We start from the raw sequence: 27,978 nt of genomic DNA, 5'->3' as shown, positions 1-27,978 counted from the left end.
TGGGTGTTGTGTGCATTTTGAAGAGGGGTGCATGTGGGTGACGTGTAATATCTACTAGAACTGACCAGTGTCTTTTTTAACAGAACTATTGTCAGAGGCGTGTCTGTGTGTGCTTCTGTGCGCGCGCATGTCCAGTATAATCTGCTGTGTGAATATCTGTCGAATTTAACTAATAACGACAACATTAACATTTGGTTTCTGAACAGTACTGGTGAGGTTCGCATTTGTGTTCTCATTTTCCTGTCACAGAGCTTTGCCTCCCCCCCCCCCTCTTATATTACCCATAATCCTCAGGTGAGTCACGGCTTTGTTTGGTTCACCCTGGAATATGTAAGTGGCTTCATGTCTAGATCTAAGAGCATGTTTGCCTAGGACAAGAGATTCAACAACAACAATAATTTTGAATGCACGAAAAGGTGAAATCCACAAGTTTTTGATGTTTTGATGTTGCTTTCTGTCATGATATTCTGTTTTATTTTCGTGTTTTGTGTTGATGTTTAATCGTATATTGTATACATTTTGCTGGGAATTGTTTTGTATGAAAACTGCAACAGCCTGCCCAATTTTCGTTCAAGCTGTGTTGAGGTTTGTGAATGCCTTTCTTTATAAATTACCATATTGGTCCATTAGCATACATTTTGTTTTTTGAACAGCGTTGTGATGTGCATTAGATAAGTAAGAATAGAAGGCCTTGTGATGAGTTCATGTCGGAACTTACAATTTTTACAGGTAATTAGATTTTAATTTGTCTCAGATATGTTATATAAGTAGCATTACTTGCATTCTTAGTGTAAACTGTGATGTATGTCTACATTACTTTAGACATATTTCTGATTGATCTTAATTTTCAATTTATAAGCAGAAAATCTCTCGTTCCCATTATGCATTAAGAAAGTAGGATTTCGTAAAGCAATCTATTTTAAGAATTTCATGAAGATCAAACTTTCTTTTATAATCATAAGTATGTTTACTCCCTGGGAATTAAGATTTTTAATTTTTCAATTAGCTTTCTAGAGAATCAATTGGTGGGGTTTTGCTGGGCATTTACATTGCATTAAATGAAAGACAGTGAGCAAAACAACTCTGTAAACTAAAGTTTAAATATTGTACCTTAAAAACAAATGGCAGTATCACAACACCTCATGCAGTAATGGTTGTACCATATCGCAAAGAAATTGAAAGTAGATATGATTTCTCATGAAGAGGTCCCATGTTTTATAATTTTATTCTGTAATATTGTGTCCCACTATTTTTTTAGTTTCATGGAGTTTAAGTGTCTAAAATTTATATGTTTATTAATTAATGGAAAATGAATAAGGAGCAGTCATGGCCTGCCTCGAGGCACTCACAAAGCAGCAGCTTGGAAAGTTCATCAGATATACTGAGAAAATGTTAGTTTCTGAAAGTTTAACTTTGATACTAATAAGTAATTGAAAAGCTTTTTGATGAGGCACTGAACCTAACTCATAGGCAGAAAGATAATCCTATTTGTGAATAAAGAAAACATAAGCCAGTGGCAAATCAACATCAGGGTACAGTTCGTAAACTATATTTGATAGTTGTTGGCAATCTATGTTTTATGATTTGAAAGTTACGCATATTTAATTAAGATAAACTTCGTTAGGATTTCATAAGCACATTACATACACAAGTTTCTTTAAACCAAAAACGTTACTCTGTATTTTCATGAAATCACAACTCAATTAACTGATCAGGCAGTTGAAGAGGTGGAAAGCAGTGACCATTTAATTTCGGAAGTAAAGGAGATTCATGAGTTTAATTTTGTGATTAAACCAGTGTGTTACTGGTGGCACAGGTGGCACTCGTAATAAGCATTGCCATGTAAAGAGTGATCTCTCTAGGCTATGCAATGACATTTTGTCTTCTTGTGACCCAAATTAAACTTCAAAACTTACAGTAATTTCGTATTCTTAGCCTATACAAAAATAAATACCAGGCATATCTCTTCAGGATGTACAAAGAATTTTGTCTTCTTGTAACCATAATATCACTCTGAAAGCCGCTGTAAGTAGTGCGGAAGTCAGAGTGTGTATCTTAGCCCATGAAAGAGACTATTACAAAGGAATCTGTTCGAGTAGATTCTGTTCTATGTGGATACAATGTCTTAGAATACCTCCTCAACTAAATATTTGGTTCCTTAATTGGATACTTGTTTGACCAAAAGAGTAATTTTAATGTGGCTTCCTTGCTCTCCAAAGTTGTTATGGAACACCGAATTCTTCAGATTGTTGAGCATAATTTTCTGGAAGTGGGACACACCCACTTTAAATGTGACTCACAGCATGCCTGAATTAAAATATCTAAGAAGAATACGGGTAGAGATTGGTAAATTTCTTCAGAGTGTCAGAGGGTAATATGTATTGATATTTGTAGAAATGGAAAGAGAGGACTTTAATTTTTATCCCTGTCAGAATGAGACTATGAACTCTGTAAGGCAAAAGTTTAGTTGGTTTGTATACACTTGATGAAATGCAAAAATATATTTGTGGTGTTTCTTTTGAAGAATGCAGGTGGAACATGCCCGAACTTCATGTGCTTAGAAGTACATTCAGTGAAATTTTTAACTTAACACCTAGAAAATGTGATTTTATATTAGCTGTAGAATTTTGAAAATGGTTTCCTGTAAAATTATACTTTTGCACATAACATCAGGTGTGTTTTGACTACAGAAGTTAAGACAGACATTTTATATTTTATACATTTTTTTTTCACGCTGTTAATTATTTCCATGATAATATCATAACCGAAATTAATTGAGAAATCTCTTGCAATCAATACTGTGGCTTATGTTCAATCTGTGCAATTGTTATACAGCATTTCTTTCCTAACTGAGTTATAAGTTTAGTATTTTCTCTGACGGGATGCATTATATTCATTTTCTTTCACAATAATTATCAAATGCAAAATTTATAGTCGCTAGTTTACTCATTATAATGAAATTCATATTTGTGATCAGTCATAAATGGCATTTGTCTTGCAAGAATAATATTGGGCATAATGCATGAAAAAGGACATATTTTTCACATATTACTGCACTTAATCTTGACTCTGATCCTCTATAAACAGTGATAATAACCGATTCTATCCATTGCTTTGATAAATCTCTCTTATTCCAAATATGGATTGTAACTTCAAGCATCTCTGAACGCTGTGTCGGAGTAGTTGAATTTGAATTAAATTGAGACCTCTATATTTACATAATATGGTTTCCAATTAGGAGCCATCATTTACAGTAGAGTGATAAATAGACTTAAACAGACTGAATCTATATTAAGTATATTTGTTTAGTTTAGTAAGAGGATCACGAGAGAACCTTTTAAGAGGAACCTTACTTTAAAAGTGTAATCAGCACAGTGCATATACCAGTATGTAATAAACCCCTCTGTTTATTATTTTCCTTGACATCTGTGCACCTTCGTGTTTGAAATTCTTAGATACAGGTGTATCTTACGAATAAACTCAATTTATAAGTAGAGCGTAAACAAAGACATGTTGTATTGTGAAAGAGCCTCGGTATCTTCATGAATACATCATCCTAACAATCAAGATACTCATATAATTTATTAACCTAAACTTTAACTACCAAAAGCTTCTGAAAGTCTTTGTCTAGCCTGTAAACGTCCTGTACATTGATTTGAAATATTCAAACCAAATATATTTCATAGTGAGATGATAATGTTGCGTCATATTGTGATGATTATAATTGTTTAATTTTAACCGTCTAATCACAATAAAATATTTTATTAAATATTAAAATATTATTACTACAATTAACATTTAATATTTAAAATATTTATTTAAAATATATTAATTGTATATATAAATTGTAAATCGAACATTTCGATAGAAAGAGCATTTTAATATATTTTAAATAAATATTTTAAATATTAAATGTTAATTGTAGTAATAATATTTTAATATTTAATAAAATATTTTATTGTGATTAGACGGTTAAAATTAAACAATTATATTTCATAGTGTTGAATAAGGGAACATGGATATCAGTGACTGTTCATGTAACTTCATAATAATGCTTGTGATTGTAGCTTCATAATGACTATGTTGAAAGTTAAAACTAAAATAATGATATTATCTATCTGCCCATTAGGTTCTTAAGCAGTAAGCTTGTATTCCATTTGGCTAGGAACATGTATTGTCTGTTGTTTTCAAAATGCGATATGGTACAACCATCCACATTCCTTCCCCAGAGTACAGAGTACTGTGGGTTGTAGTGCAACAGTGGAGCATGGCAGAGCACCATCAGGTCAGTGGCATGATTACTAATTGCAGTTATTCTTGAGTGGTTAGGCACTTAGAGATGTTGATAGGAACATTAGAGAAAACAAGTTTTATCATTTTGGGTGGGAACTTTTGTATTTGAGACGTCATTGATGGTAGAATGAATATGCTGTCCTCGTATTTATCACGTTGGACTCAACTTCCTGCGCTGGACACATCACAGTAGTAAAGATGGTTGTTGTCGTTCTTGTACTGATTGCTGTCCTGTTTATTACATGCGTGCATGGAATAGTCTCGTCCCCAAATGCACTTCTGCTGCCGGCTACTTCTGCCTCACCACAGGACGATGATGATTCACTGGACACAGATGGATTTCAAGAGCAGTTTCTACTGGAAACTCCACCACCAGCAACTGAAGAGACCCTCAGGGGTAGAAGGGAAGAGAGAATTGGAACGAAGATGACTATATATGCCCATCAGAGAACATCGTCTGATGTGACGGTGGTGGAGTTGGAAGAGAGGAAGGAGCTGGCTTCTGCTGAGAAAAGTGACTTGGGCGAAGATGAAGACTTAACAGAGACAGTGTCCAGCCGCAGTGAAGTCACCACAGATATTGAGGAAGCAAGTGATGCAAGTATCGATCTGAGTGACACAGAATTCCGAATACGCCCAGACCGATTGACAATTCACAGTGCAGTCAGATCTCCTGAAGAGGAGAAGGGCGAAAAGGATTCTAAACGAGCAGAGAATATAAAATTTCAAGATGAATGTATGGATAAAGGAATACCCGCTCGTCCTGTAGAGAGATTATCAGGAGGAGTAGGTGAAAACAAGGAATTGCCTAGAAAAGAGAGACGAGACAAAGTTGAGACAAACGAAGCAGGTGTGGAGTCTCGGGAATGTCAGGGCAAGAAGCAAGGATTTGGTAAAAGGGATGAATCAGGCGGCAGATTGCACGGCAGTGGGGATGCCAACAGGCACATAGATTGTGGCACAAGTCCTATAGATGGAAAAGCTGTTTCCAGTCCTAACCCGGGTTCTTCTCCTCCGGAACCATCACCTCTACCCGCTGGCGGAGGGCGGGCAAATCTTCCGCCGCCAACATTGGAGCTTGTGATCGGGCGTAAGGAGGTGCGCACAAAGGAGGCTAGCGCCACAGCTGAGAGTCGCCTGACGCTGTACGGGGCAAGGGACGTAGAAATATCAATCCGTTCACAGTCCCACATCAGTGTCACCACAACTCGCCGGGAGGCGAATGGGCGGGAGACCTCAGAGCGCGTGGACGTAGGGATGACCGCAACCGCAGGAACTGGAGGCTCTACCAAAGTCCCCCGTGCAGCAGACCTGAGCCCGGAGGTAACGGAAGATTCGGTAGGGGAACGCCGGTATATTATTCCTCCCCCGCCGTCAGAAGGAGACGAACCGCAGCAGACCGATTTGACAAAGGAACGCAAGCGAGAGGAGACTGTGATATTCAGCGGAAAGAAAAGTGTGTACCGCTACGAGTCGCTCGAGGCGGCCGGCACGCCGGCATTTGAAAGCCCTACGACGGAGGAAAGCGCGTCACACCACATTACTGATACCGGCATTAGCCTTACTCGCGAAACAACTGACACAATCACGAGCCCCGCTCGGAGACCTCCAGGCGAGATATGCATTGACGATCGCGGCGTTCTGTCCGACACGGCTGTTGACGTGGGTGCAGAAGAGGCGGAACTTACTGATGCTGGTCTGAGCCCCATTCAAGCAGATGACGTGGGGATCGGACTACCTAGCACCGAGATAATGCTTCTGGAGGAGGAAATTGTAGTGGCTCACTACTGTGATGCAGCGAGTAGTCCCGTTGAATTTCAGCAGGTCGAGACCACATCTGTGGCTCTCTCTCCGTTACAAATTGATACGTCAGAAGCCGGAATCTCAACAGACAAGGTAGATACTCGCGATGCGAGTGTCAGTCCTTTACACCCCGAAGGCGAGAGTCCATCCACACAAGAACGGGCAGACGATGAAGTTATGCGAGTAAGACGGGATTCCGGTGACGTAAGGGCACTTATAAGACTTCTTGAGGAAGGGACGCAGCAAAGGACACAGCACATCTCTGCGAAGGAAGCAAAGAAGTCTAAGGATGATCCTTTTTACGTTAGAACAGCCGAACAGCGAGAGGAAAAGGAACAGCGTGACTTGAAAGAGGACGTGACAGAAACAAGCAAAGAAATTACAATAGTCCGTGAACAACCAATGGGCACAGAAGAAACAAGCGAAAAGTTGGTACACGAAGTTCAGATAGGCAAACCAACATCTGTACCGACAACACCGAAACATATTGGGCCTAAGATAAAAGAACTTCAAAGATTTTTCACACATTCATTTGAACAGGACACTGATGAAATCGTAGAGAGAATACCACCAGCACAACCTAAACATAAAATAACGAGTGAAGAACCTCTGTTGATTAAAGAAGAGGATCGAGTAAGCGACAGAATTTCTGTAGAAGTTGAAGAAAAAGACACATACCCTCACATCTCTCAGGTTATAGAAACCATTGAGAAACGTATAGCGACAGAGGGACAAATGAAACCAGTAACAGCCAAGTTTGCTACTGGCGTCGAAGTAGAGGAATCAGTAAAACCATCCCTGGTGGAGGAACGCCTCACACAGTTAGTAAAGGCTGAAGAACAAGTGCTGAAGAAGATCGAAGAAGTCATAACGTTTGTCGAAGAATCGTCGAACAGGCAAGAATTCTTTGCGCACTTGGAACAATCGAAAGAAATTGACTCAAAGAAAATTCACACCGAAGAGCCTTACGTATTGCCAGATACAAAGGATGCTAGAGAAGGACATGACATTCATTTTGCAGATGACCAAGAACAAGAAGACGGAAGGAAAACAATAACGTTAGAACGGCACATTCAACATGAAAGCGAGAAGAGATTGAAACGAAGTAGAAAAGAATTAGAAGCGGTAGACACTGAATTAAGTCTTAAGGAAACTGCAGGATTGAAACAGCCTTTACCATCAGATGATACTAAAAGAAGCCTCATATCTCACAAAATGAAGCTGGAGAGTGAACCAACTTCAGAATCAAGGATTTTCCAAATGGTACTAGAAGAGAAGACCGAGACTGAAGTAAGGTCAGAGAAATCTATACGTGAAACGTTTGAGGTCGTCGAAGATAAAATAAGATATCAACCAGAAAGGGGTGACGAACAGGACGAACATATAGAATTAAGAGAAGTATTACTACCTCCAATAGTCGATATATTAAAACAACCGACCAAAGAAATTCGACTTGACGAAATACCAGCTGAAGAAGATCAACTGACTGCTGCAAAAGAAACTCCTCTGGCTGAAATATTGATTCATGAAGAGGCGGTGTTTCCTTCTAGTTCAAAGGACCTTGAATCTGAAGTAGACGTCCTTCTTGACAAAAGATCAGCAGTCATGGAACCACGTGCTGCAACCGACGGGGAGGACTTAGTTATGAAGCAAGAGGTCATTGTAGAAGAAGATGAGTTAGTCGGTAGATTGATTTCGGGAAAGCATTCAGACGAGAAGGAAGAAATGAAGCTTCTGGAAGAGGACATAGTGGTGGAGAAAACAGATACTGTGGAGCAAACGCTAATTGAAATGACAATTATAAAAACCGAGGCATACAAATTGCACCCTACGTTACTCCACCAGAAAGAGTATCGGCCGGAGGAACCAGAGGAGTCAGTGACCGAATTGAAAGTGGCGACGGTTGACACAATTTCGAAGGATCAAGAAATTAAAACTGTTGAAGCAAAGGAACAACAAGAGCCTATTGAAAAATCTCTCGTAACAAAAGACAGTGACTATGAGTTGAATGTTGAAGTGTTAAAAAAGGAAACAGAAGACCGGCCTACACCAAGAGAAACGATGGCTGTTAGACAGGTACTTATTGATGAACTAAGTAAGGTGGATTCCCTTGAGGAAGAGGATTCTGCGAAACATCGCACCGTAGAGGAGGAAACATTGACAAGTAGGGACATTTTACCCAAACCCGAAGACGAACAGAAAGTAGATAAGGTCCCATTAACAGAGGCGGCGCCTACGATATCTGTGCCTCTCAAACATACTCCCGAGGATGTGACGTCAGTGGAGGAGGAAGGCTTTGCGGAGAGGACCGATATCGCATTTCCTGTAACGGTGCAACTAACAGAAGCGAGTGTGACAGGGGAATCAGTCGTTGAAGTAGAAAGGCTAACTGCGGACAAAGAAGAAATTTGTGATATTTTAGCTAAACGCGAGGTCTCGGAGGAAAGAGAATTGTTTGGAAGGGAGGTTGGTATTAAATCCGGAATTGTAGTTGAAACGGTCGAAAGCTCTGTCGATGTTATAGAAGCTACAACTGATGGGTCGACAGTGCTGACTACAAAGGTGATTTTAGAAGGAAGAATGGTGGAGGAGGGTGATGATGTGACGAAGACAGCGTCCAAAGATCTCGAAACAGAAGAGGATGGTTCTGCTGAAAAGGAAAATAAGGATACGGCAATTGCAGACGAAATTAGTGAACCTCTTCCAGACGTCGGTTTACTTATTAAAGAGGATGTGGTAATTGACGAATTGGATACGGGAGTAGAAAGTGTGGTAGAACGGGGACAAGTTAGAGGTGATGATGTATCTGATGTTACCATACCTGAAGTAAAAGTAGTTGACTCAATATCAGACGCCGTAACGTCTGATAGCGCCGAGACGTATCCCGAAGTTTTGGAACCTCGAGAGACTAAACCTGCGGACACTGAAACTGTGCATACAGAGGCCGCTGCCGCATCTCCAGAATCAGTAACGAAAGCCATTTTAGTGACAGGTACGATAGAGGTTCCTGAGGAAATTTTTCCGGCTAAAGATACTGAAGGGGAACTTGATTTGGAAATACCTGAGCACGTATCTCCACCAAGTTCACCTGGATTGGAAGCTACCCGACCAATCACAGACGAGGAGCCGCGTCCTGTGTCGCTGACTGGGGACATTGCTCCTGAGAGTGCGCCGTCAATAGATACGGAAGTTACTGCAGACAAGAGCGGCATCTCGAAGACCGTGTTATTGGAGTCTGTGGAATCCACTGTGACCAAAGTATCAGACGTGGTAACAAAGGAATCTGTTGTTGACGATGTAACTGAAGGGGATAGACTTGACAGAAGCGAAGTTGTTGAAGAGGCATTAGTTGTTGCGAGTGAATTGGAAATTAAAAAGGGACCGAAAGGGACACCTGAGTATTCCCCTGTGGGTGGTATAGAACCTGTCTTTGATGTCTCAACTGAAAGGCTTCCGGAAGGTATCACGGGAGGTGAAACGTTCGATGGCGTTGTTGAGATATGCCCCGTATCTAAAGAACTCGAAAGCAAAGCAGAAACAATTATTGAAGTCAGTAAATCAGACGAGGCAGCAACGGCTGTGATATCTCTTGATTCAGAAAGAGATGACTTTGTTTCTAGAGAAAAGGTGGATTTCCTTGAGAAAGAGGATTCTGCGAAACATCGCACCCTAGAGGAGGAAACATTGACAAGTAGGGACATTTTACCGAAACCCGAAGACGAACAGAAAGTGGATGAGGTCCCATTAATAGAGGCGGCGCCTACGATATCTGTGCCTCTCAAACATACTCCAGAGGATGTGACGTCAGTGGAGCAGGAAGGCTTTGCGGAGAGCACCGATATCTCATTTCCTGTAACCGTGCAAGTAACAGAAGCGATTATGATAGGGGTATCGGTGGTTGAAGTAGAATCGCTAACTGCGGACAAAGAAGAAATTTATGATATTTTAGCTAAACGCGAGGTTTCGGAAGAGGGAGAATTGTTTGGAAGGGAGTTTGGTATTAAATCCGGAATTGTAGTTGAAACGGCCGAAAGCTCTGTCGATGGTATAGAAGCTACAACTGATGGGTCCACAGTGCTGACTACAAAGGTGATTTTAGACGGAAGAATGATGGAGGAGGGTGATGATGTGACGAAGACAGCGTCCAAAGATCTCGAAACAGAAGAGGATGGTACTGCTGAAAAGGAAACTAAGGATACGGCAATTGCAGACGAAATTAGTGAACCTCTTCCAGACGTCGGTTTACTTATTAAAGAGGATGTGGTAATTGACGAATTGGATACGGGAGTAGAAAGTGTGGTAGAACGGGGACAAGTTAGAGGTGATGATGTATCTGATGTTACCATACCTGAAGTAAAAGTAGTTGACTCAATATCAGACGCCGTAACGTCTGATAGCGCCGAGACGTATCCCGAAGTTGTCGAACCTCGGGAGACTAAACCTGCGGACACTGAAACTGTGCATACAGAGGCCGCTGCCGCATCTCCAGAATCAGTTACCGAAGCCATTTTAGTGACAGGTACGATAGAGGTTCCTGATGAAATTCTTCCGGCTAAAGATACTGAAAGGGAATTTGATTTGGAAATACCTGAGCACGTATCTGCACCAAGTTCACCTGGATTGGAAGCTACCCGACCAATCACAGACGAGGAGCCGCGTCCTGTGTTGGTGACTGAGTACATTCCTCCTGAGCCTGCGCCGTCAATAGATCCGGAAGTTACTGCAGACAAGAGCGGCATCGCGAAGACCGTGTTTTTGGAGTCAGTGGAATCCACTGTGACCAAAGTATCAGTCGTGGTAACTAAGGAATCTGTTGTTGACGATGTAACTGAACGGGATAGACTTGACAGAAGCGAAGTTGTTGAAGAGGCATTAGTTGTTGTGAGTGAATTGGAAGTTAAAAAGGGACCGAAGGAGACACCTGAGTATTCCCCTGTGGAAAGTATAGAAACTGTCTTTGATGTCTCAGCTGAAAGGCTTCCGGAAGGTATCACGGGAGGTGAAACAATCGATGGCATTGTTGAGATATGCCCCGTGTCTAAAGAACCCGAAAGCAAAGCAGAAACAATTATTGAAGTCAGTAAAACAGACGAGGCAGCAACGGCTGTGATATCTCTTGATTCAGAAAGAGATGACTTTGTTTCTAGAGAAAAGGTGGATTTCCTTGAGAAAGAGGATTTTGCGAAACATCGCACCGTAGAAGAGGAAACATTGACAAGTAGGGACATTTTACCCAAACCCGAAGACGAACAGAAAGTGGATGAGGTTCCATTATTAGATGCGGCGCCTATGATATCTGTGCCTCTCAAACATACTCCCGAGGATGTGACGTCAGTGGAGGAGGAAGGCTTTGCGGAGAGGACCGATATCGCATTTCCTGTAACGGTGCAACTAACAGAAGCCAGTGTGACAGGGAAATCAGCCGTTGAAGTAGAATCGCTAACTGCGGACAAAGAAAAAATTTGTGATACCTTAGCTAAACGGGAGGTCTCGGAAGAGGGAGAATTGTTTGGAAGGGAGGTTGGTATTAAATTCGGAATTGTAGTTGAAACGGTCGAAAGCTCTGTCGATGTTATAGAAGCTACAACTGATGGGTCCACAGTGCTGACTACAGAGGTGATTTTAGAAGGAAGAATGGTGGAGGAGGGTGATGATGTGACGAAGACAGCGTCCAAAGATCTCGAAACAGAAGAGGATGGTACTGCTGAAAAGGAAACTAAGGATACGGCAATTGCAGACGAAATTAGTGAACCTCTTCCAGACGTCGGTTTACTTATTAAAGAGGATGTGGTAATTGACGAATTGGATACGGGAGTAGAAAGTATGGTAGAACGGGGACAAGTTAGAGGTGATGATGTATCTGATGTTACCATACCTGAAGTAAAAGTAGTTGACTCAATATCAGACGCCGTAACGTCTGATACCGCCGAGACGTATCCCGAAGTTGTCGAACCTCGAGAGACTAAACCTGCGGACACTGAAACTGTGCATACAGAGGCCGCTGCCGCATCTCCAGAATCAGTTACCGAAGCCATTTTAGTGACAGGTACGATAGAGGTTCCTGATGAAATTCTTCCGGCTAAAGATACTGAAAGGGAATTTGATTTGGAAATACCTGAGCACGTATCTGCACCAAGTTCACCTGGATTGGAAGCTACCCGACCAATCACAGACGAGGAGCCGCGTCCTGTGTTGGTGACTGAGTACATTCCTCCTGAGCCTGCGCCGTCAATAGATCCGGAAGTTACTGCAGACAAGAGCGGCATCGCGAAGACCGTGTTTTTGGAGTCAGTGGAATCCACTGTGACCAAAGTATCAGTCGTGGTAACTAAGGAATCTGTTGTTGACGATGTAACTGAACGGGATAGACTTGACAGAAGCGAAGTTGTTGAAGAGGCATTAGTTGTTGCGAGTGAATTGGAAATTAAAAAAGAACCGAAAGAGACACCTGAGTATCCCCCTATGGAAAGTGTAGAACCTGTCTTTGATGTCTCAGCTGAAAGGCTTCCGGAAGGTATCACGGGAGGTGAAACGATCGATGGCGTTGTTGAGACATGCCCCGTGTCTAAAGAACTCGAAAGCAAAGCAGAAACAATTATTGAAGTCAGTAAAACAGACGAGGCAGCAACGGCTGTGATATCTCTTGATTCAGAAAGAGATGACTTTGTTTCTAGAGAAAAGGTGGATTTCCTTGAGAAAGAGGATTTTGCGAAACATCGCACCGTAGAAGAGGAAACATTGACAAGTAGGGACATTTTACCCAAACCCGAAGACGAACAGAAAGTAGATGAGGTCCCATTAACAGAGGCGGCGCCTACGATATCTGTGCCTCTCAAACATACTCCCGAGGATGTGACGTCAGTGGAGGAGGAAGGCTTTGCGGAGAGGACCGATATCGCATTTCCTGTAACGGTGCAACTAACAGAAGCGAGTGTGACAGGGAAATCAGCCGTTGAAGTAGAATCGCTAACTGCGGACAAAGAAGAAATTTGTGATATTTTAGCTAAACGGGAGGTCTCGGAAAAGGGAAAATTGTTTGGAAGGGAGGTTGGTATTAAATCCGGAATTGTAGTTGAAACGGCCGAAAGCTCTGTCGATGTTATAGAAGCTACAACTGATGGGTCGACAGTGCTGACTACAAAGGTGATTTTAGAAGGAAGAATGGTGGAGGAGGGTGATGATGTGACGAAGACAGCGTCCAAAGATCTCGAAACAGAAGAGGATGGTACTGCTGAAAAGGAAACTAAGGATACGGCAATTGCAGACGAAATTAGTGAACCTCTTCCAGACGTCGGTTTACTTATTAAAGAGGATGTGGTAATTGACGAATTGGATACGGGAGTAGAAAGTGTGGTAGAACGGGGACAAGTTAGAGGTGATGATGTATCTGATGTTACCATACCTGAAGTAAAAGTAGTTGACTCAATATCAGACGCCGTAACGTCTGATAGCGCCGAGACGTATCCCGAAGTTGTCGAACCTCGGGAGACTAAACCTGCGGACACTGAAACTGTGCATACAGAGGCCGCTGCCGCATCTCCAGAATCAGTTACCGAAGCCATTTTAGTGACAGGTACGATAGAGGTTCCTGATGAAATTCTTCCGGCTAAAGATACTGAAAGGGAATTTGATTTGGAAATACCTGAGCACGTATCTGCACCAAGTTCACCTGGATTGGAAGCTACCCGACCAATCACAGACGAGGAGCCGCGTCCTGTGTTGGTGACTGAGTACATTCCTCCTGAGCCTGCGCCGTCAATAGATCCGGAAGTTACTGCAGACAAGAGCGGCATCGCGAAGACCGTGTTTTTGGAGTCAGTGGAATCCACTGTGACCAAAGTATCAGTCGTGGTAACTAAGGAATCTGTTGTTGACGATGTAACTGAACGGGATAGACTTGACAGAAGCGAAGTTGTTGAAGAGGCATTAGTTGTTGTGAGTGAATTGGAAGTTAAAAAGGGACCGAAGGAGACACCTGAGTATTCCCCTGTGGAAAGTATAGAAACTGTCTTTGATGTCTCAGCTGAAAGGCTTCCGGAAGGTATCACGGGAGGTGAAACAATCGATGGCATTGTTGAGATATGCCCCGTGTCTAAAGAACCCGAAAGCAAAGCAGAAACAATTATTGAAGTCAGTAAAACAGACGAGGCAGCAACGGCTGTGATATCTCTTGATTCAGAAAGAGATGACTTTGTTTCTAGAGAAAAGGTGGATTTCCTTGAGAAAGAGGATTTTGCGAAACATCGCACCGTAGAAGAGGAAACATTGACAAGTAGGGACATTTTACCCAAACCCGAAGACGAACAGAAAGTGGATGAGGTTCCATTAACAGAGGCGGCGCCTACGATATCTGTGCCTCTCAAACACACTCCCGGGGATGTGACGTCAGTGGAGGAGGAAGGCTTTGCGGAGAGGACCGATATCGCATTTCCTGTAACGGTGCAACTAACAGAAGCCAGTGTGACAGGGAAATCAGCCGTTGAAGTAGAATCGCTAACTGCGGACAAAGAAAAAATTTGTGATACCTTAGCTAAACGGGAGGTCTCGGAAGAGGGAGAATTGTTTGGAAGGGAGGTTGGTATTAAATTCGGAATTGTAGTTGAAACGGTCGAAAGCTCTGTCGATGTTATAGAAGCTACAACTGATGGGTCCACAGTGCTGACTACAGAGGTGATTTTAGAAGGAAGAATGGTGGAGGAGGGTGATGATGTGACGAAGACAGCGTCCAAAGATCTCGAAACAGAAGAGGATGGTACTGCTGAAAAGGAAACTAAGGATACGGCAATTGCAGACGAAATTAGTGAACCTCTTCCAGACGTCGGTTTACTTATTAAAGAGGATGTGGTAATTGACGAATTGGATACGGGAGTAGAAAGTGTGGTAGAACGGGGACAAGTTAGAGGTGATGATGTATCTGATGTTACCATACCTGAAGTAAAAGTAGTTGACTCAATATCAGACGCCGTAACGACTGATACCGCCGAGACGTATCCCGAAGTTGTCGAACCTCGAGAGACTAAACCTGCGGACACTGAAACTGTGCATACAGAGGCCGCTGCCGCATCTCCAGAATCAGTTACCGAAGCCATTTTAGTGACAGGTACGATAGAGGTTCCTGATGAAATTCTTCCGGCTAAAGATACTGAAAGGGAATTTGATTTGGAAATACCTGAGCACGTATCTGCACCAAGTTCACCTGGATTGGAAGCTACCCGACCAATCACAGACGAGGAGCCGCGTCCTGTGTTGGTGACTGAGTACATTCCTCCTGAGCCTGCGCCGTCAATAGATCCGGAAGTTACTGCAGACAAGAGCGGCATCGCGAAGACCGTGTTTTTGGAGTCAGTGGAATCCACTGTGACCAAAGTATCAGTCGTGGTAACTAAGGAATCTGTTGTTGACGATGTAACTGAACGGGATAGACTTGACAGAAGCGAAGTTGTTGAAGAGGCATTAGTTGTTGTGAGTGAATTGGAAGTTAAAAAGGGACCGAAGGAGACACCTGAGTATTCCCCTGTGGAAAGTATAGAAACTGTCTTTGATGTCTCAGCTGAAAGGCTTCCGGAAGGTATCACGGGAGGTGAAACAATCGATGGCATTGTTGAGATATGCCCCGTGTCTAAAGAACCCGAAAGCAAAGCAGAAACAATTATTGAAGTCAGTAAAACAGACGAGGCAGCAACGGCTGTGATATCTCTTGATTCAGAAAGAGATGACTTTGTTTCTAGAGAAAAGGTGGATTTCCTTGAGAAAGAGGATTTTGCGAAACATCGCACCGTAGAAGAGGAAACATTGACAAGTAGGGACATTTTACCCAAACCCGAAGACGAACAGAAAGTGGATGAGGTTCCATTAACAGAGGCGGCGCCTACGATATCTGTGCCTCTCAAACACACTCCCGGGGATGTGACGTCAGTGGAGGAGGAAGGCTTTGCGGAGAGGACCGATATCGCATTTCCTGTAACGGTGCAACTAACAGAAGCCAGTGTGACAGGGAAATCAGCCGTTGAAGTAGAATCGCTAACTGCGGACAAAGAAAAAATTTGTGATACCTTAGCTAAACGGGAGGTCTCGGAAGAGGGAGAATTGTTTGGAAGGGAGGTTGGTATTAAATTCGGAATTGTAGTTGAAACGGTCGAAAGCTCTGTCGATGTTATAGAAGCTACAACTGATGGGTCCACAGTGCTGACTACAGAGGTGATTTTAGAAGGAAGAATGGTGGAGGAGGGTGATGATGTGACGAAGACAGCGTCCAAAGATCTCGAAACAGAAGAGGATGGTACTGCTGAAAAGGAAACTAAGGATACGGCAATTGCAGACGAAATTAGTGAACCTCTTCCAGACGTCGGTTTACTTATTAAAGAGGATGTGGTAATTGACGAATTGGATACGGGAGTAGAAAGTGTGGTAGAACGGGGACAAGTTAGAGGTGATGATGTATCTGATGTTACCATACCTGAAGTAAAAGTAGTTGACTCAATATCAGACGCCGTAACGACTGATACCGCCGAGACGTATCCCGAAGTTGTCGAACCTCGAGAGACTAAACCTGCGGACACTGAAACTGTGCATACAGAGGCCGCTGCCGCATCTCCAGAATCAGTTACCGAAGCCATTTTAGTGACAGGTACGATAGAGGTTCCTGATGAAATTCTTCCGGCTAAAGATACTGAAAGGGAATTTGATTTGGAAATACCTGAGCACGTATCTGCACCAAGTTCACCTGGATTGGAAGCTACCCGACCAATCACAGACGAGGAGCCGCGTCCTGTGTTGGTGACTGAGTACATTCCTCCTGAGCCTGCGCCGTCAATAGATCCGGAAGTTACTGCAGACAAGAGCGGCATCGCGAAGACCGTGTTTTTGGAGTCAGTGGAATCCACTGTGACCAAAGTATCAGTCGTGGTAACTAAGGAATCTGTTGTTGACGATGTAACTGAACGGGATAGACTTGACAGAAGCGAAGTTGTTGAAGAGGCATTAGTTGTTGTGAGTGAATTGGAAGTTAAAAAGGGACCGAAGGAGACACCTGAGTATTCCCCTGTGGAAAGTATAGAAACTGTCTTTGATGTCTCAGCTGAAAGGCTTCCGGAAGGTATCACGGGAGGTGAAACAATCGATGGCATTGTTGAGATATGCCCCGTGTCTAAAGAACCCGAAAGCAAAGCAGAAACAATTATTGAAGTCAGTAAAACAGACGAGGCAGCAACGGCTGTGATATCTCTTGATTCAGAAAGAGATGACTTTGTTTCTAGAGAAAAGGTGGATTTCCTTGAGAAAGAGGATTTTGCGAAACATCGCACCGTAGAAGAGGAAACATTGACAAGTAGGGACATTTTACCCAAACCCGAAGACGAACAGAAAGTGGATGAGGTTCCATTATTAGATGCGGCGCCTATGATATCTGTGCCTCTCAAACATACTCCCGAGGATGTGACGTCAGTGGAGGAGGAAGGCTTTGCGGAGAGGACCGATATCGCATTTCCTGTAACGGTGCAACTAACAGAAGCCAGTGTGACAGGGAAATCAGCCGTTGAAGTAGAATCGCTAACTGCGGACAAAGAAAAAATTTGTGATACCTTAGCTAAACGGGAGGTCTCGGAAGAGGGAGAATTGTTTGGAAGGGAGGTTGGTATTAAATTCGGAATTGTAGTTGAAACGGTCGAAAGCTCTGTCGATGTTATAGAAGCTACAACTGATGGGTCCACAGTGCTGACTACAGAGGTGATTTTAGAAGGAAGAATGGTGGAGGAGGGTGATGATGTGACGAAGACAGCGTCCAAAGATCTCGAAACAGAAGAGGATGGTACTGCTGAAAAGGAAACTAAGGATACGGCAATTGCAGACGAAATTAGTGAACCTCTTCCAGACGTCGGTTTACTTATTAAAGAGGATGTGGTAATTGACGAATTGGATACGGGAGTAGAAAGTGTGGTAGAACGGGGACAAGTTAGAGGTGATGATGTATCTGATGTTACCATACCTGAAGTAAAAGTAGTTGACTCAATATCAGACGCCGTAACGACTGATACCGCCGAGACGTATCCCGAAGTTGTCGAACCTCGAGAGACTAAACCTGCGGACACTGAAACTGTGCATACAGAGGCCGCTGCCGCATCTCCAGAATCAGTTACCGAAGCCATTTTAGTGACAGGTACGATAGAGGTTCCTGATGAAATTCTTCCGGCTAAAGATACTGAAAGGGAATTTGATTTGGAAATACCTGAGCACGTATCTGCACCAAGTTCACCTGGATTGGAAGCTACCCGACCAATCACAGACGAGGAGCCGCGTCCTGTGTTGGTGACTGAGTACATTCCTCCTGAGCCTGCGCCGTCAATAGATCCGGAAGTTACTGCAGACAAGAGCGGCATCGCGAAGACCGTGTTTTTGGAGTCAGTGGAATCCACTGTGACCAAAGTATCAGTCGTGGTAACTAAGGAATCTGTTGTTGACGATGTAACTGAACGGGATAGACTTGACAGAAGCGATGTTGTTGAAGAGGCATTAGTTGCTGTGAGTGAATTGGAAGTTAAAAAGGGACCGAAGGAGACACCTGAGTATTCCCCTGTGGAAAGTATAGAAACTGTCTTTGATGTCTCAGCTGAAAGGCTTCCGGAAGGTATCACGGGAGGTGAAACGGTCGATGGCATTGTTGAGATATGCCCCGTGTCTAAAGAACCCGAAAGCAAAGCAGAAACAATTATTGAAGTCAGTAAAACAGACGAGGCAGCAACGGCTGTGATATCTCTTGATTCAGAAAGAGATGACTTTGTTTCTAGAGAAAAGGTGGATTTCCTTGAGAAAGAGGATTTTGCGAAACATCGCACCGTAGAAGAGGAAACATTGACAAGTAGGGACATTTTACCCAAACCCGAAGACGAACAGAAAGTGGATGAGGTTCCATTATTAGATGCGGCGCCTACGATATCTGTGCCTCTCAAACATACTACCGAGGATGTGACGTCAGTGGAGGAGGAAGGCTTTGCGGAGACGACCGATATCGCATTTCCTGTAACGGTGCAACTAACAGAAGCCAGTGTGACAGGGAAATCAGCCGTTGAAGTAGAATCGCTAACTGCGGACAAAGAAGAAATTTGTGATACTTTAGCTAAACGGGAGGTCTCGGAAGAGGGAGAATTGTTTGGAAGGGAGGTTGGTATTAAATCCGGAATTGTAGTTGAAACGGCCGAAAGCTCTGTCGATGTTATAGAAGCTACAACTGATGGGTCCACAGTGCTGACTACAAAGGTGATTTTAGAAGGAAGAATGGTGGAGGAGGGTGATGATGTGACGAAGACAGCGTCCAAAGATCTCGAAACAGAAGAGGATGGTACTGCTGAAAAGGAAACTAAGGATACGGCAATTGCAGAAGAAATTAGTGAACCTCTTCCAGACGTCGGTTTACTTATTAAAGAGGATGTGGTAATTGACGAATTGGATACGGGAGTAGAAAGTGTGGTAGAACGGGGACAAGTTAGAGGTGATGATGTATCTGATGTTACCATACCTGAAGTAAAAGTAGTTGACTCAATATCAGACGCCGTAACGTCTGATACCGCCGAGACGTATCCCGAAGTTGTCGAACCTCGAGAGACTAAACCTGCGGACACTGAAACTGTGCATACAGAGGCCGCTGCCGCATCTCCAGAATCAGTTACCGAAGCCATTTTAGTGACAGGTACGATAGAGGTTCCTGATGAAATTCTTCCGGCTAAAGATACTGAAAGGGAATTTGATTTGGAAATACCTGAGCACGTATCTGCACCAAGTTCACCTGGATTGGAAGCTACACGACCAATCACAGACGAGGAGCCGCGTCCTGTGTTGGTGACTGAGGACATTCCTCCTGAGCCTGCGCCGTCAATAGATCCGGAAGTTACTGCAGACAAGAGCGGCATCGCGAAGACCGTGTTATTGGAGTCAGTGGAATCCACTGTGACCAAAGTATCAGTCGTGGTAACTAAGGAATCTGTTGTTGACGATGTAACTGAACGGGATAGACTTGACAGAAGCGAAGTTGTTGAAGAGGCATTAGTTGTTGTGAGTGAATTGGAAGTTAAAAAGGGACCGAAAGAGACACCTGAGTATTTCCCTGTGGAAAGTATAGAAACTGTCTTTGATGTCTCAGCTGAAAGCCTTCCGGAAGGTATCACGGGAGGTGAAACGATCGATGGCATTGTTGAGATATGCCCCGTGTCTAAAGAACTCGAAAGCAAAGCAGAAACAATTATTGAAGTCAGTAAAACATACGAGGCAGCAACGGCTGTGATATCTCTTGATTCAGAAAGAGATGACTTTGTTTCTAGAGAAAAGGTGGATTTCCTTGAGAAAGAGGATTTTGCGAAACATCGCACCGTAGAAGAGGAAACATTGACAAGTAGGGACATTTTACCCAAACCCGAAGACGAACAGAAAGTAGATGAGGTCCCATTAACAGAGGCGGCGCCTACGATATCTGTGCCTCTCAAACACACTCCCGAGGATGTGACGTCAGTGGAGGAGGAAGGCTTTGCGGAGAGGACCGATATCGCATTTCCTGTAACGGTGCAACTAACAGAAGCCAGTGTGACAGGGAAATCAGCCGTTGAAGTAGAATCGCTAACTGCGGACAAAGAAAAAATTTGTGATACCTTAGCTAAACGGGAGGTCTCGGAAGAGGGAGAATTGTTTGGAAGGGAGGTTGGTATTAAATTCGGAATTGTAGTTGAAACGGTCGAAAGCTCTGTCGATGTTATAGAAGCTACAACTGATGGGTCCACAGTGCTGACTACAGAGGTGATTTTAGAAGGAAGAATGGTGGAGGAGGGTGATGATGTGACGAAGACAGCGTCCAAAGATCTCGAAACAGAAGAGGATGGTACTGCTGAAAAGGAAACTAAGGATACGGCAATTGCAGACGAAATTAGTGAACCTCTTCCAGACGTCGGTTTACTTATTAAAGAGGATGTGGTAATTGACGAATTGGATACGGGAGTAGAAAGTGTGGTAGAACGGGGACAAGTTAGAGGTGATGATGTATCTGATGTTACCATACCTGAAGTAAAAGTAGTTGACTCAATATCAGACGCCGTAACGACTGATACCGCCGAGACGTATCCCGAAGTTGTCGAACCTCGAGAGACTAAACCTGCGGACACTGAAACTGTGCATACAGAGGCCGCTGCCGCATCTCCAGAATCAGTTACCGAAGCCATTTTAGTGACAGGTACGATAGAGGTTCCTGATGAAATTCTTCCGGCTAAAGATACTGAAAGGGAATTTGATTTGGAAATACCTGAGCACGTATCTGCACCAAGTTCACCTGGATTGGAAGCTACCCGACCAATCACAGACGAGGAGCCGCGTCCTGTGTTGGTGACTGAGTACATTCCTCCTGAGCCTGCGCCGTCAATAGATCCGGAAGTTACTGCAGACAAGAGCGGCATCGCGAAGACCGTGTTTTTGGAGTCAGTGGAATCCACTGTGACCAAAGTATCAGTCGTGGTAACTAAGGAATCTGTTGTTGACGATGTAACTGAACGGGATAGACTTGACAGAAGCGATGTTGTTGAAGAGGCATTAGTTGCTGTGAGTGAATTGGAAGTTAAAAAGGGACCGAAGGAGACACCTGAGTATTCCCCTGTGGAAAGTATAGAAACTGTCTTTGATGTCTCAGCTGAAAGGCTTCCGGAAGGTATCACGGGAGGTGAAACGATCGATGGCATTGTTGAGATATGCCCCGTGTCTAAAGAACCCGAAAGCAAAGCAGAAACAATTATTGAAGTCAGTAAAACAGACGAGGCAGCAACGGCTGTGATATCTCTTGATTCAGAAAGAGATGACTTTGTTTCTAGAGAAAAGGTGGATTTCCTTGAGAAAGAGGATTTTGCGAAACATCGCACCGTAGAAGAGGAAACATTGACAAGTAGGGACATTTTACCCAAACCCGAAGACGAACAGAAAGTGGATGAGGTTCCATTATTAGATGCGGCGCCTACGATATCTGTGCCTCTCAAACATACTACCGAGGATGTGACGTCAGTGGAGGAGGAAGGCTTTGCGGAGACGACCGATATCGCATTTCCTGTAACGGTGCAACTAACAGAAGCCAGTGTGACAGGGAAATCAGCCGTTGAAGTAGAATCGCTAACTGCGGACAAAGAAGAAATTTGTGATACTTTAGCTAAACGGGAGGTCTCGGAAGAGGGAGAATTGTTTGGAAGGGAGGTTGGTATTAAATCCGGAATTGTAGTTGAAACGGCCGAAAGCTCTGTCGATGTTATAGAAGCTACAACTGATGGGTCCACAGTGCTGACTACAAAGGTGATTTTAGAAGGAAGAATGGTGGAGGAGGGTGATGATGTGACGAAGACAGCGTCCAAAGATCTCGAAACAGAAGAGGATGGTACTGCTGAAAAGGAAACTAAGGATACGGCAATTGCAGACGAAATTAGTGAACCTCTTCCAGACGTCGGTTTACTTATTAAAGAGGATGTGGTAATTGACGAATTGGATACGGGAGTAGAAAGTGTGGTAGAACGGGGACAAGTTAGAGGTGATGATGTATCTGATGTTACCATACCTGAAGTAAAAGTAGTTGACTCAATATCAGACGCCGTAACGTCTGATACCGCCGAGACGTATCCCGAAGTTGTCGAACCTCGAGAGACTAAACCTGCGGACACTGAAACTGTGCATACAGAGGCCGCTGCCGCATCTCCAGAATCAGTTACCGAAGCCATTTTAGTGACAGGTACGATAGAGGTTCCTGATGAAATTCTTCCGGCTAAAGATACTGAAAGGGAATTTGATTTGGAAATACCTGAGCACGTATCTGCACCAAGTTCACCTGGATTGGAAGCTACACGACCAATCACAGACGAGGAGCCGCGTCCTGTGTTGGTGACTGAGGACATTCCTCCTGAGCCTGCGCCGTCAATAGATCCGGAAGTTACTGCAGACAAGAGCGGCATCGCGAAGACCGTGTTATTGGAGTCAGTGGAATCCACTGTGACCAAAGTATCAGTCGTGGTAACTAAGGAATCTGTTGTTGACGATGTAACTGAACGGGATAGACTTGACAGAAGCGAAGTTGTTGAAGAGGCATTAGTTGTTGTGAGTGAATTGGAAGTTAAAAAGGGACCGAAAGAGACACCTGAGTATTCCCCTGTGGAAAGTATAGAAACTGTCTTTGATGTCTCAGCTGAAAGCCTTCCGGAAGGTATCACGGGAGGTGAAACGATCGATGGCATTGTTGAGATATGCCCCGTGTCTAAAGAACTCGAAAGCAAAGCAGAAACAATTATTGAAGTCAGTAAAACATACGAGGCAGCAACGGCTGTGATATCTCTTGATTCAGAAAGAGATGACTTTGTTTCTAGAGAAAAGGTGGATTTCCTTGAGAAAGAGGATTTTGCGAAACATCGCACCGTAGAAGAGGAAACATTGACAAGTAGGGACATTTTACCCAAACCCGAAGACGAACAGAAAGTAGATGAGGTCCCATTAACAGAGGCGGCGCCTACGATATCTGTGCCTCTCAAACACACTCCCGAGGATGTGACGTCAGTGGAGGAGGAAGGCTTTGCGGAGAGGACCGATATCGCATTTCCTGTAATTGTGCAACTAACAAAAGCGAGTGTGACAGGGAAATCAGCCGTTGAAGTAGAATCGCTAACTGCGGACAAAGAAGAAATTTGTGATACTTTAGCTAAACGGGAGGTCTCGGAAGAGGGAGAATTCTTTGGAAGGGAGGTTGGTATTAAATCCGGAAGTGTAGTTGAAACGGCCGAAAGCTCTGTCGATGTTATAGAAGCTACAACTGATGGGTCCACAGTGCTGACTACAAAGGTGATTTTAGAAGGAAGAATGGTGGAGGAGGGTGATGATGTGACGAAGACAGCGTCCAAAGATTTCGAAACAGTAGAGGATGGTACTGCTGAAAAGGAAACTAAGGATACGGCAATTGCAGACGAAATTAGTGAACCTCTTCCAGACGTCGGTTTACTTATTAAAGAGGATGTGGTAATTGACGAATTGGATACGGGAGTAGAAAGTGTGGTAGAACGGGGACAAGTTAGAGGTGATGATGTATCTGATGTTACCATACCTGAAGTAAAAGTAGTTGACTCAATATCAGACGCCGTAACGTCTGATACCGCCGAGACGTATCCCGAAGTTGTCGAACCTCGAGAGACTAAACCTGCGGACACTGAAACTGTGCATACAGAGGCCGCTGCCGCATCTCCAGAATCAGTTACCGAAGCCATTTTAGTGACAGGTACGATAGAGGTTCCTGATGAAATTCTTCCGGCTAAAGATACTGAAAGGGAATTTGATTTGGAAATACCTGAGCACGTATCTGCACCAAGTTCACCTGGATTGGAAGCTACCCGACCAATCACAGACGAGGAGCCGCGTCCTGTGTTGGTGACTGAGGACATTCCTCCTGAGCCTGCGCCGTCAATAGATCCGGAAGTTACTGCAGACAAGAGCGGCATCGCGAAGACCGTGTTATTGGAGTCAGTGGAATCCACTGTGACCAAAGTATCAGTCGTGGTAACTAAGGAATCTGTTGTTGACGATGTAACTGAACGGGATAGACTTGACAGAAGCGAAGTTGTTGAAGAGGCATTAGTTGTTGTGAGTGAATTGGAAGTTAAAAAGGGACCGAAAGAGACACCTGAGTATTCCCCTGTGGAAAGTATAGAAACTGTCTTTGATGTCTCAGCTGAAAGCCTTCCGGAAGGTATCACGGGAGGTGAAACGATCGATGGCATTGTTGAGATATGCCCCGTGTCTAAAGAACTCGAAAGCAAAGCAGAAACAATTATTGAAGTCAGTAAAACATACGAGGCAGCAACGGCTGTGATATCTCTTGATTCAGAAAGAGATGACTTTGTTTCTAGAGAAAAGGTGGATTTCCTTGAGAAAGAGGATTTTGCGAAACATCGCACCGTAGAAGAGGAAACATTGACAAGTAGGGACATTTTACCCAAACCCGAAGACGAACAGAAAGTAGATGAGGTCCCATTAACAGAGGCGGCGCCTACGATATCTGTGCCTCTCAAACACACTCCCGAGGATGTGACGTCAGTGGAGGAGGAAGGCTTTGCGGAGAGGACCGATATCGCATTTCCTGTAATTGTGCAACTAACAAAAGCGAGTGTGACAGGGAAATCAGCCGTTGAAGTAGAATCGCTAACTGCGGACAAAGAAGAAATTTGTGATACTTTAGCTAAACGGGAGGTCTCGGAAGAGGGAGAATTCTTTGGAAGGGAGGTTGGTATTAAATCCGGAAGTGTAGTTGAAACGGCCGAAAGCTCTGTCGATGTTATAGAAGCTACAACTGATGGGTCCACAGTGCTGACTACAAAGGTGATTTTAGAAGGAAGAATGGTGGAGGAGGGTGATGATGTGACGAAGACAGCGTCCAAAGATCTCGAAACAGAAGAGGATGGTACTGCTGAAAAGGAAACTAAGGATACGGCAATTGCAGACGAAATTAGTGAACCTCTTCCAGACGTCGGTTTACTTATTAAAGAGGATGTGGTAATTGACGAATTGGATACGGGAGTAGAAAGTGTGGTAGAACGGGGACAAGTTAGAGGTGATGATGTATCTGATGTTACCATACCTGAAGTAAAAGTAGTTGACTCAATATCAGACGCCGTAACGTCTGATACCGCCGAGACGTATCCCGAAGTTGTCGAACCTCGAGAGACTAAACCTGCGGACACTGAAACTGTGCATACAGAGGCCGCTGCCGCATCTCCAGAATCAGTTACCGAAGCCATTTTAGTGACAGGTACGATAGAGGTTCCTGATGAAATTCTTCCGGCTAAAGATACTGAAAGGGAATTTGATTTGGAAATACCTGAGCACGTATCTGCACCAAGTTCACCTGGATTGGAAGCTACCCGACCAATCACAGACGAGGAGCCGCGTCCTGTGTTGGTGACTGAGGACATTCCTCCTGAGCCTGCGCCATCAATAGATCCGGAAGTTACTGCAGACAAGAGCGGCATCGCGAAGACCGTGTTATTGGAGTCAGTGGAATCCACTGTGACCAAAGTATCAGTCGTGGTAACTAAGGAATCTGTTGTTGACGATGTAACTGAACGGGATAGACTTGACAGAAGCGAAGTTGTTGAAGAGGCATTAGTTGTTGTGAGTGAATTGGAAGTTAAAAAGGGACCGAAAGAGACACCTGAGTATTCCCCTGTGGAAAGTATAGAAACTGTCTTTGATGTCTCAGCTGAAATGCTTCCGGAAGGTATCACGGGAGGTGAAACGATCGATGGCGTTGTTGAGATATGCCCCGTGTCTAAAGAACTCGAAAGCAAAGCAGAAACAATTATTGAAGTCAGTAAAACAGACGAGGCAGCAACGGCTGTGATATCTCTTGATTCAGAAAGAGATGACTTTGTTTCTAGAGAAAAGGTGGATTTCCTTGAGAAAGAGGATTTTGCGAAACATCGCACCGTAGAAGAGGAAACATTGACAAGTAGGGACATTTTACCCAAACCCGAAGACGAACAGAAAGTGGATGAGGTTCCATTATTAGATGCAGCGCCTACGATATCTGTGCCTCTCAAACATACACCCGAGGATGTGACGTCAGTGGCGGAGGAAGGCTTTGCGGAGACGACCGATATCGCATTTCCTGTAACGGTGCAACTAACAGAAGCCAGTGTGACAGGGAAATCAGCCGTTGAAGTAGAATCGCTAACTGCGGACAAAGAAGAAATTTGTGATACTTTAGCTAAACGGGAGGTCTCGGAAGAGGGAGAATTGTTTGGAAGGGAGGTTGGTATTAAATCCGGAATTGTAGTTGAAACGGCCGAAAGCTCTGTCGATGTTATAGAAGCTACAACTGATGGGTCCACAGTGCTCACTACAAAGGTGATTTTAGAAGGAAGAATGGTGGATGAGGGTGATGATGTGACGAAGACAGCGTCCAAAGATTTCGAAACAGTAGAGGATGGTACTGCTGAAAAGGAAACTAAGGATACGGCAATTGCAGACGAAATTAGTGAACCTCTTCCAGACGTCGGTTTACTTATTAAAGAGGATGTGGTAATTGACGAATTGGATACGGGAGTAGAAAGTGTGGTAGAACGGGGACAAGTTAGAGGTGATGATGTATGTGATGTTACCATACCTGAAGTAAAAGTAGTTGACTCAATATCAGACGCCGTAACGTCTGATACCGCCGAGACGTATCCCGAAGTTGTCGAACCTCGAGAGACTAAACCTGCGGACACTGAAACTGTCCATACAGAGGCCGCTGCCGCATCTCCAGAATCAGTTACCGAAGCCATTTTAGTGACAGGTACGATAGAGGTTCCTGATGAAATTCTTCCGGCTAAAGATACTGAAAGGGAATTTGATTTGGAAATACCTGAGCACGTATCTGCACCAAGTTCACCTGGATTGGAAGCTACCCGACCAATCACAGACGAGGAGCCGCGTCCTGTGTTGGTGACTGAGGACATTCCTCCTGAGCCTGCGCCGTCAATAGATCCGGAAGTTACTGCAGACAAGAGCGGCATCGCGAAGACCGTGTTATTGGAGTCAGTGGAATCCACTGTGACCAAAGTATCAGTCGTGGTAACTAAGGAATCTGTTGTTGACGATGTAACTGAACGGGATAGACTTGACAGAAGCGAAGTTGTTGAAGAGGCATTAGTTGTTGTGAGTGAATTGGAAGTTAAAAAGGGACCGAAAGAGACACCTGAGTATTCCCCTGTGGAAAGTATAGAAACTGTCTTTGATGTCTCAGCTGAAAGCCTTCCGGAAGGTATCACGGGAGGTGAAACGATCGATGGCATTGTTGAGATATGCCCCGTGTCTAAAGAACTCGAAAGCAAAGCAGAAACAATTATTGAAGTCAGTAAA

The 27,978-nt window shown here is 43.9% G+C and overlaps 1 protein-coding gene across 1 annotated transcript in view; it reads left to right on the top strand.

The window, feature by feature from the left end:
• The first annotated feature begins 4,491 nt into the window (after nucleotides 1–4,491).
• The window catches only part of LOC110830363 (uncharacterized), a 96,143-nt gene continuing 72,656 nt past the window's right edge, over nucleotides 4,492–27,978 (top strand). Inside the window, exon 1 of the mRNA XM_087358869.1 lies at nucleotides 4,492–27,973. Coding sequence (XP_087214995.1) covers nucleotides 4,492–27,973 — 23,482 coding nt within the window. The remainder of the gene's footprint in view (nucleotides 27,974–27,978) is intronic.

Source organism: Zootermopsis nevadensis, unplaced genomic scaffold (genome assembly GCF_977971745.1).
Source record: "Zootermopsis nevadensis isolate Lab colony 2312 unplaced genomic scaffold, Znev_1.0 Znev_ptg000030l, whole genome shotgun sequence".
Classification (NCBI taxonomy): Eukaryota; Metazoa; Arthropoda; class Insecta; order Blattodea; family Termopsidae; genus Zootermopsis; species Zootermopsis nevadensis.
This window is presented reverse-complemented; position numbering and strand designations above follow the sequence as displayed.